This window comes from Mycetomoellerius zeteki, unplaced genomic scaffold (genome assembly GCF_001594055.1).
Source record: "Mycetomoellerius zeteki isolate Tzet28-1 unplaced genomic scaffold, Tzet1.0 scaffold1, whole genome shotgun sequence".
Classification (NCBI taxonomy): Eukaryota; Metazoa; Arthropoda; class Insecta; order Hymenoptera; family Formicidae; genus Mycetomoellerius; species Mycetomoellerius zeteki.
In genome coordinates this window covers 219,905-231,145 of record NW_017255910.1, presented here as the reverse complement: position 1 = coordinate 231,145, position 11,241 = coordinate 219,905, and the positions used below count along the sequence as shown (strand labels likewise).

At 33.0% G+C, this 11,241-nt stretch overlaps 1 protein-coding gene across 2 annotated transcripts in view; it reads right to left on the bottom strand.

Annotated features, from left to right (window-relative positions):
* Positions 1-7,264: 7,264 nt before the first annotated feature.
* Positions 7,265-11,241, bottom strand: part of FucTC (alpha-(1,3)-fucosyltransferase C) — a 9,999-nt gene continuing 6,022 nt past the window's right edge. For both annotated transcript variants that reach the window (XM_018461276.1, XM_018461283.1), the window contains exon 3: positions 7,265-7,702. In XM_018461276.1, coding sequence (XP_018316778.1) covers positions 7,300-7,702 — 403 coding nt within the window. In that variant the 3' untranslated portion in view covers positions 7,265-7,299. The remainder of the gene's footprint in view (positions 7,703-11,241) is intronic.

The following is an 11,241-nucleotide window of genomic DNA, read 5'->3' as shown; positions in this document are numbered from 1 at the left end:
CCAAGTTAAAAAAAAACTGCAAACTAGAATTTCTAAACACCGGGGGGACATTAATAGAAAAACGAGTTTATTATATCTAATCATCGTATCACCCACAACCATGAATTTGACTAGGGGAATATTAAAATTCTTGACAATGAACCTTCATATAACAAAAGACTAGTTTTAGAAATGGTTTACATAAAAAAACAGCAGTATGGTTTGAACAAACAAAATGACATGGAATCCCTATCTGACATTTACCTTCCTATATTGCAGTTAATTGTTATCTCCTTTCTTCACTCCTTCTTTGGTTTCTCCTTTCCTATTTTCCCTTCTCTTTTTCCGACCTCTAAGTATGTTATAAAAAACATTTTTTTATTAATTTAAAATTCAAATTAATGAGTTCACTAGACAATATCAAATGTAAAACAGTTCAAATTGAATATCTACATACTACAAAGAAATTTTACAACATGCGAGGAATATGCGTGCGCCTGGCGAAGTATATTTCTTTAAAAAATTATATTTTATTAATTATTTATTTCCCTTAATTGGCCAATTTATCAAAAAAATTTCAATATTCTCACTAGTTATTATACATTTTTACATCATGACTCTTTTTTAAAAGTTAACAGATATTCTAAAGTAACATAAAATATTCTTCACCTATATGATAAGATAACCGAGAGCAATTAACAACAGGACGTGCATAAACTGCGCATTAAGCGTAAGAAGCAAACAATGATATGGTTGATATGTTAACGACAGCTAAGATAAAAATTTGATCTATACCTATTTCTAGTATTCCTAGTTAAAAAAAAGTTTGAAACAATTTTTTTAATCTTAATTTATGCGTTATTAATAGCTCAGTTTTGTGAGTTTGCACATAATTTTCTTACAGTTCAAAATTATATCAATTATTTACATTGAAAATGACCTCGTCGGAGGTAGAAATGTTTTTTATAACCAATTATATATAATTATCATTAGCTCGTAGCTCTTTTTTTTGTATATTGCGATAAATTGTAAATGTTCGACATTTATTATACGGACTAAACACTGACAATTTATCTATTAATCCTATATATTATAAAAAAATGAATTCTTAAAAAAGTGCAAATATGCCTTAAGCCAAGAATACTTTATGCTTAGAATAACATCAAAAATAAACAGTTTTCGATTAAAAATAAATATTATTCTTAAAAAAGTAAAAGATATTGTTAGTTAACAAATTTTATTTTAATTAAAGAATAGAGTTGCACTCATTTAACACTAAATATATTTACTTGTATTAACATGACGATTTACGTGTCAATGATATATCACACTATCAATATCTTACTCACGCATGTCACACATACACATAAATTTTCGTACAACAATTACGTTTTAATTAGACGTCTAAATCCAATTTTAAGAACTTCACGCTGTTTCTTCATGCAAACTATAGTAATCTGTGGACTCTCTCTCTACTATTTCGTAAGTATAGATTGCACAGCTTTTATATGAAACAAATGTTGTCACAACGTGACAGTTCTGGAACGCCATATTGGACTAAGAAATAGTAAAGATTCCAATTTCGAAATTTTTTGTCATTCTCAGCATAGATTCCATCTCACAGACACATGTTAATACGTATATACTTTAATTCTGAAAAAGGATTTTCAAATCAGTAAGAGAGGGAAAAAAGTAATTGTTATACAAAAATAATATGATTTCGTAATACAGACTTTAGGATCCCCTTAAAATGGCGGAAACAAATGCAGTAAATGACGATAGCTTTGTGAGTGAGAACAGTGAGGTGCCACATTTATGAGGCATGCCTTCTAATGTGCAGAGAGTACAACCTCTCAAGGAGAAACTGAATCGAAACTTGGAAATGCTCCGTCTAATACCTCCGTTAGCCATATTGCAAATAAGGACGCAAACAGACGGTCAACCCTGTCACAGCGGCAGAGAACGCTGGCTACCCGCACACACAGGCGGATCCATCGCGGCAGATTCATTGCTCATCTACTTACCGTTATCTGGATAGCAGATCCGCCACGGAAAATCCGCCCGCGTGCATAGACAACTGCCTCTCCGTCGTGTCGCTGTGACAAAGTCAGCCGTCTGTTCGCATACCCATTTTCAATACAACTGATAGAAACATTAGGACAAGCTGAATATTCACCCAATAATTACGCAAAAAGATATTTTGCTGCTCCAGCTAGAATTATAGTTGTTTTTTTGTATCTGATAGAAAATTATGTATCATATGTATACATAGAATTTATAGAACAAATCTAAATTCAATCTCTGTCATCTATATGATTAGATGCAATACATATCCAATATCGCAGTAATATCCAATATTGCTAGAAATTTATCTATTCCAGCTATTTTTCGTACTTAGATAATTTTCGCTGTAACTGCAAGATCACTTTTTTGCGTAATATATATCTTTAATAGTGATTTTAAAATTAATACTACAAAAAAAATTGTTGATGTTATAATTTTACATGAATTTTTTTTTACAGTGTAAGAGAATATATATACAACCATTTTCTACAGCTCAAAATCTCGAACCCGTTGAAATTTTACTGGTTTCAATCTTTGATACAAAGGAATTTGATCGTTCTATTACTAACGCGTGATTCACTGAACATTATCATGCCTCGTGTAAATATACAGCGAAAGAGAGACAAAGAGAAAAAGGAATAGACTATGAGTTTACGGTACTAGCGACAAGAAATTGCCGCCACGATGAACTTTGAGGAGGACTTTGAGGTTGTTACAACCTACTGGAATGGTTGTTCGACGCTCGAAGTTGCATCCAAGTAGTACTTTTACAATGCGAACTGGGATGCCATGGTGTGTAACTGTCTATCGAGCGGCGCGGCGTACTACGTAGTACTTTCGCGATTCTCGTAATTTTAACGCAACTATCATTGGTAATATCTATCTCGGTAACTTGAGACATTTTGGTCCGGTTTATTGCAATTCGATTGCTTATCGTGCAGACGGACATACAAAGAAAGTGAAGTTTCTTTCGTTAAGAGTCCTCCGCATAAGTCTGAGTTGACTCGCCGGAGGCATTGGCTTGTCTGATAGAATTTTAGAGGACTTTTCTCTCCTCTTCCCTTTAACACGTAGGATATCATGCTTTGATATCCGTGCGCGGATTTATGTGTAAAATAATATGTGCTTTTATATATAATGATCACGGAAACAGAATATTACAAGCTGGTGTATTAACTTTTGCAGCAATAAAGACTAAATAACAAAAATATTAAATGATAATATAAAATTACGTTTTGAAATAAAATATAGATGTGGAACCTTCTCTTTGTCAATAAGTTTTATTTAATTCTGCAAAATATATTTTGATAATATTTACATTAAAAATTCGGTGATAATGCAAACGTAATATTTTATACTTTATGTAGTATCGATTTAGAAATATCGTTGAAACTTTAGTGTCAATGTAACTATACTTAAAATCAGAATGAAATTGGATATAATAAATTACAATTTAATTGAACGCCATACATGTAGACAAAAACTAATAGGAATAGAAGCTTTTTTCATTAAGAGAAAGAAACTCGAAACAACAAGAATGAGCTTGTTTAACTTCGTTATTTCTTAATGAAGTTTCTCTTTCTTCCGAGTGCGAATCATCTTTCATACAGAGTGTCAAACAATCAAAGCATTTATGATCACGGATCAATAAGTGAGTATTAGTTAAAATTTATTTCTAAAATTAAGGAACAGGAATGCTAAAAATGTAGAAATGGAAGCTCTTTTACGAAAATATAAACATAAACTCTAGGAGTTGTACAAAATTAAAATTTTTATGCTTTCTATTTTCTTTTAATTATAAGTTTATTTCTTAGGTAACATTCATAAATTGTAATAAGGCATTTCTTTGTATCTAATAGTTTCAATTTTCTTATCTTTTTAACACATATAATCTTTAATATAACTAAAATTTTTAATAAAATTAATAGTTGGCTGAAAATATGAAAAAACTAAAAGGAAAAATATACAAGCTATGATTTAATTATTTTATACACAATATTATTCTATACACAGTATACACAAAAAATGCACAGCATATGTCTTGCTTTATAAGTGTGCGTGTACGCTCACACACTCTCACACAAAGTTGTGATAATGTATTAGCCATTATTATTGATTAAATGTATTAACGATTATCACTAATTATACTAACGAATATTTGATTTTACTTATAAATATAAATTATGAACACAATAGTCTCTTTTTATTAGGTCTATTGTTTATAGCTGTAATGTGCACTTTTGGAACTTAAAATGAAATAGGTATATGTTGTAATGTAACGTTTTTCACCGTTCGTCACAAGGGTCATTCGACTTGGCCGAGGTTGCGCGGTAAATTTGTCGTGTGTCCTTCGACGCGGAGGGCGGGCGTGCCGACGCTCATTGCGATTTTTGAGCGATAATTTTGAGATTTTTGTCGTTGCGTCTCGCGTAATATTACTATTTCTTTTTGTGAGTTTATTTAAGATTTTTAGTATCGGCGGCTCCGGTAGGTAATTTAATGTACGGCGCACCTTTCACCACCTCTAAGGGCGACCACGAAGAGGATAGAAGATCGGAGGCCCGAGGCCACCCAGAGAAGGGGTAGCGCATAGGTGATACCGTTTTGAATTATCGAATTAACGCCCTGTGCATAACCTGTTTTCCTGTAGCTGAACTCCTTACAGGCGAGTATGCCGCGGGAACGACTAAAGCGGCATGAGGGGATGGCCACCCTCTGCTCTGGTACCCCGCTGTTGATACCGCAAGGGAGCCGCTGCCGAGAGGAGACATCGGACCCGGAAGCCGAGCCGTCTGTACAGGAATCCACCAAATCCTGACGACACGCCGGCAAGAGTAGTTCAGAGGGGATCATTGCGCGCACAAGGAGATAGGGCACGCGATAGCAATTCGCGAGGACTCACAGAGCTCGCGAGAGGGCCAGTGACCAATCAGGGCCGAAAGGCTTATCACGTGGGCCCACGGTCGCCTGCGTGCCCCCGAAGGGATCTCGGATCCGGCACTTGTGCTATGGACTCCCGAGGCGAAAGACGAGAAGACGCAGGACATAGAAAAAGAGCGAGTACCGAGAGGATTCCGTGGTGAGGCGAACGTATCTTATTGTAAAGCCGCCGATTTCCGAATCGGAGGAATCGCACGAATCCGCGAAATCAATGTCGAGTTCCGTTGAGTTTGATTCTCTCGCGAGTAACTGCGGCGGCTGCACGCGCGCACCGCGTGAGCTCCCGTCTGATATCGTCTTAGTTTCGGTATCATTTCGAGTCAGTTATTTCGCATGCCCGCCGCGGCCACAGCCAGGTCATTTTGTATCGTATTGTTGCGTCGCAATTTTGTATCGCGTCTTATCGTCATTGTAGTAGATCTTAGATTTCCGAGGATGTTCTCGCGTGTTCCCGAATCTCGAAGGTTTTTATAACGGCGCAATTGATTTCCGTATCCGCGATACTCGCGTCGCGTAGAACTACACCAGGATTTAGAGCTCGTACCATAGAGAAGAGCAGCCGTTATTTAATACCGCGTGTCGAGAACGTACCCCGGGGACAAGAGCGCCCACCGAACGCTTGTATACCGCAGAATCGTCACTCCGTCTGTCCATGCGCAGGAAACCTTGTAATTGATTCAGAGAATATACTTGTTACCCATTATCATTATCAATTCTGTCTATTTCACCGCTGTCTCGCCTTGCTCGTTCTCCAACGGATCCTCCGTTCCCGGCCACGAACCACACTGAAAAAAGTGCATGTAATTTTACATGAAAATTACATGTTCATGATTGGAAAATTGCCTAAATATGATTGGAAGTTTACAATTTCCAGTAAATTTCCAAGCATATTTATGTAATTTAGATAATTTTCCAGTCATATACATGTAATTTCCATTTAAAATTACATGCATTTTTTTCAGTGCACCCCCTCTACTATTCTCATGAATGAGCAGTCGGTTATTAAAGCCGTCCGCGTACGTGGTTCTATAGACTTCTGTAATTTTGAATGAGAACGTGGTGAAAAACTTACAGAAGAGGGACACGCTCTCCCGTACCTGGCGCCCAATAATTGACGTTAAGATTTAGAGCACGCAAAATTGTTAGAAAGCTGTAGTGGCGTTGTGTATTTTGAGTATTATCGGTTAAGTATTATCGCGGGCATAAGTGGTGCCGAGCGATACCTACGAACGCGCGACGAAGTGACACCACGCTCGTGAGTGCGGTCGCAATGTATATGTTTGATTTCATATTTGGTTAAAATAAAAAAAACTTGCGTTAGAATTATGTTCTAGTGTAATCTAGTACAAGAATAAAAAATAGACCCATCACATATTTTCGCTACTTAATGCACTTGATGGACTTGTCTTTTTAAATTTAAATAAGAATAGAATGAGTTTAAATAATGCTCACAAATAAACTATCATCTTAATTTGCTACAACATTTAACCTTTCAAGAAGGACAAAATTAGGTTTTATAAATATAACTTATATTTATACGTATATTATATTGACTATAGAGAAGTAATATTAAAGGAATATTGAATAAAATATTACGAAAACATTTTTTCTTGGCAAATAATTTCTTGATGGGATTAACGTCAGTCTTTTATACAAATATATGTTTTATATTTATTCAGTCTAGTACATTACCGTTAGAATTTTCAATAATAATTTTCAAAAGTTGATTTCCTCTACGGATGTGAAGTAATCAGCAAATCACATATCTGTCTTCCTCGAACTCTTGGAGTATAGTAGTGCTAGGGCGATGAAGCTTAGCCGCTTTGATCTTGATTAATCAAGCAAGTAGTGAATATATCGATGTACTACATATCCTCAGCCTAATGACCTATCAGTGATGTATAAGTCAAACGTCGAAGCTGTATCATCATTGACCTTGTTAAAGACTTAGAAACGTTCAATATACATAATAGGATAATAGATGAGGATATCTTATCATCACGTATAGAAGCTTAACTATGTATTCAAATCAGAGTTTCTGAAACTAAGATAAATCAGATCTACTGATACATTTCCGCAAAGTCCTATTCAATTTAATAGTAATAAGATGGATTCGAAAAGTATTTATGTTACAATTCTGATCAATAATATAGAAGTTGAAATTAATATAATGTAACGAAAAAAGAATGTGATTACTATTTATACCGTATATTCATATATTTTTCAATATCCAGAATCACATCAATTTACAATTAACGTTTAAATTTAATTGATTCCAGGATATTTTCCTTTTAAATATTTTATTTGAATACATTATTAACGCTTCCATGTTTCAGCTTTGTAATCTGATCCTTGTTTCTGTTCGTGATTCATTATCGTACGTTTCGTTGCGTATTTATCGATTCCATTTTTCAAAAACGTCTGGATAGTACATTTATCTTTGGCATACCAATCGGATAAATCCGAATACAGTTTTGGCTTTTTCTGCTTATGCAGCACCTCACAAAGAGTACAAACAGCCCGCTTTGTCCCTCCTTTAACTCGATAATATTTCTTCCATTGTAGGAAGCTTTGATATCGCTGTAGATCCTGAGAGAGATATTTCAGGTACGTGGCAAGCTCCTTCGGACTCTCGAAGTCTAAAGCATTCACGTAGGAATTTGGCGGTGCGAACTGACTGTAGTTGGCGCTTCCGTAAACCACCGGGACGACATTATACCTGCAAGTATATCGATAAGAAGATCCTATTATTGATTGATATTACTTTCCTGCAGTTTCGCTTATTCGACTTATGAAACCTGTATGGAAAAAAGATATGGTAATTAAACAAACCGATATATCTCATGCAAAATTTAAATAAATAATATAGATATAATTAGCTTTCCATATTCAATAACATTTTATATCTATCTACACATATCAATTATAAAAAAAATAAAAATTATTTATTTATAAGAAAAAATGCTGTTTCTGAGAGCTGAATAAATTGTTAATAAATTATAGTTTTTCTGACAAACAATAATAATGATAATTGAAAAACCACCTTGGTGGAAATTTATTCAGAATTTTTTAAATAATTCATAATTCTTATGGAAATTTCAGAATTTTTCAGAATTTTTATACAATTTTATAATCTTTTAGAAATATTTTGTCTGATTTTTTCATACGAATTGGAACATTTCAGAAGCAAGGAAGTCTATTATTTTTTTCTAAAACTTTTCATATATGAATTCTGAAATATTCTACGTTTTCTATTATAAAATTTCTCATTCTAGAATTTCTAAAGGAAACTGAACTCTTATAGAATCTGAAAAAGTATATTCATAGATAAATTTTTGAGAGAGAGAGAGAGAGAGAGAGAGAGAGAGAGAGAGAGAGAGAAGAGATGAAATGATATGAAAAATTTTTTCCCCAAGAAAGCTTGATAGATATGTGTTTATTAAAAATGATTAATAAAAAATATTGCTTTTGCATTTAAGGGGATCCCAGACGATTAGTCATAATGTAAGTAGTCTTACACACAGACGATTTACGTGTCACTGACACATAAGCAATTAAGATCTAGCTTCGACCGGCATTAGGCCTTTAATATATTATTAGTGAGTTCACTACATACTATTACATCAATATCTCACGCATACATACACATAAATTTTCGTATAATAATAACGTTTTAATTAGACATCTAAGTTCAATTCTAAGAACTGCACATTGTTTCTTGTACAAATTATTAGTCTGTGAACTACTATAATTTCGTACAATTTGCACATTTTTTTATATGAAGCAAATGTTGTCACGATGACAGCTCTATGGTAAAAGTTTCAGTTTTGAAATTTTTTGACGTTCTCGGCATAAACTCCACTTCATAGACACATATTAATGCATATACTATAAAATCCTGGAAAAGGATTTCTGAATTTATAAAAGAGGAAAAAAGTATTAATTGTTATACAAAAATTATATGGTTTATTCGGTAATACAGACAACTTTAAGATCCCCTTAATGCCCTTGTAATTTTTTGGCTTCGATTGGATATACCATATACAATATGTACGCACCTTTGGTTATACATGTAAATGACAATGATAGATGTCTTTTAATGTGTAGCCTGTATCAAAATATATTTGTCATTAGATATTGGGTGTATGCCCGTAAAATTGATGATTCGTAATATCGAATGATAAACGGACATATTTAACGATCACCAAAACGTTATCCACATTGTGCTTTATCGAGCTCGTGTGAACAAAAACGGAAAAGAAACACCGCTCGTATCGTTACCATTTGTACTTTGCACAATCCGCAAATAGCAATAAATTCGATTCACTTATTGACGCGTTGCTGTATCGATTCTATCACCGATAATATTTCAATTCCAGACAATCGTGGAATTTTGATGTCAACTTTATGCTCATTGCATTTACATTAAATGTCAATGCGTAACGCAGCAGTCAATCTGCGCACAATTTGAATATGTTCTCCACTTGATTGCATATGAATAATAGGATTGTAGGAAAATATCGATCAAATGTTAATAATTTTTTTTTCTGAGAAAACATCTCAGAATACTCAGCAATACTCGCTTTAAAAAAGGTGACTTAAAAAGTAATGACAATTCAAAGAAGGCGACAGAAATAATTCAATAAAAATTTAAAAAATGATAATTCTTTACATAAGATAACTGGCCTGGTATCTACTTGTTGTTTGTTTAATTACACGGTGAATTCTCTCTCTCAACAGACAATTTTATAGTAAGTCGTGCAGACTAGTTTAATTATATTAGTTTTATTGTTTAGTTCGTTCATTCTGTTGTCAGCAAAATGCAGAACATTATAGTCGTGATGTAATATTTTGTATATAAGTGTTATTGCTTTCCATATATCACCAAGATGGTTATTAATTTCTATAGTTTATGTTATTGTAACTCTATATTTACAATTTACAATACGATATTTGATTTGTATTTTCATTACAACGTTTTTTGTTTATAAATATCAAAGGAAGGAAATTCTTTGTAAAGTAGAACTATAATATGACTAATATACCCTGATAAAAAAATCCGATAGAAAATTATAACGTCAAATTCCTATAAAATTTTATCGTTATTTATAAAGCTTATCGTTGGTATTTTTACAAATTAGATACAACTGCTATCGTTCCGAATCAATTTTTATAATATATGGTAGAGATATGCGAATCAAGCATTTGCAAGATCGAGAACCGTATCGAATCGAATCTGTGACAATATGTTCAAATATGAATCGAATCGAATTCGAATCAAATGTTCATATACTAACATCAGCTTAAAAAATAAACTTAAAAGCTAAAAAAATTCAAATTTTGATGTACAAGTACCTAAATAAAAAGTTAATAATGTGGCATAAATGTATTAAAAACAATACTTTTTGGTAATATCTGTTAAAAATGACTCATTTTTTCGTTTATTTAAAAAGATCTGGACCCCCGAAAAAAAAATGTTTTATACAGGGTGAATCATTTTAAGTGATACACTAAAATATCTCGAAAAATACAAAAATATTTTTTCCCGGGACGTCATTGAAAATACTTCATTATTTTTTAAATTAATTATTATTAGTCTGTTTCTAGTATCATATTATACAATAACATAACATAAATTATTGATCCGAAAAAATATGTTTCATATACAGGATTAATCCGATAATTTTACGATCCGGTGTATCCTTAATAATTATTATCACTATTTTTTCCTTATAATCCCTTTTCGTTTTTGCTCTTTTTTTCTTTTTTTACTCAGCTTTTTTTTAGATATTGTCCCGGAATCCGGTCGGATATCCGGAAAATATCGGATATCCGATATCCGATAATTTTATGATTTCTTGCGTCCTTAATTCTTACGTATCAATAAGCATATCAATATATTAATAGACTTATAATCTTATAAAAGTAATATTGGGTCTTTATTTTCCAATTTTTTAAGATTTTTTTTACGAAAAACGTATAGAATTGGAATTATGTATACAGGGTGTTTCCAAATTAAATGGCAAAACTTCGGGAGCGTGTAGAGGAGTAAAAAACTAAGAAAAAAAGTCCTATAGACATATGCTCCTTTTTGCTTTGTTTCGCAGGAAATCACGAAAAAAGAAAAAAATATATTTAATTTATTATTTTAATTATTTTATTTATAAACTTTTTAATGAAGATTTTGTTCGAAATGTGCACCTCTTGCAGCAATACAAGCATTGCATCTGTCAAACACGGCTCTTGTAGCAGCCAGGC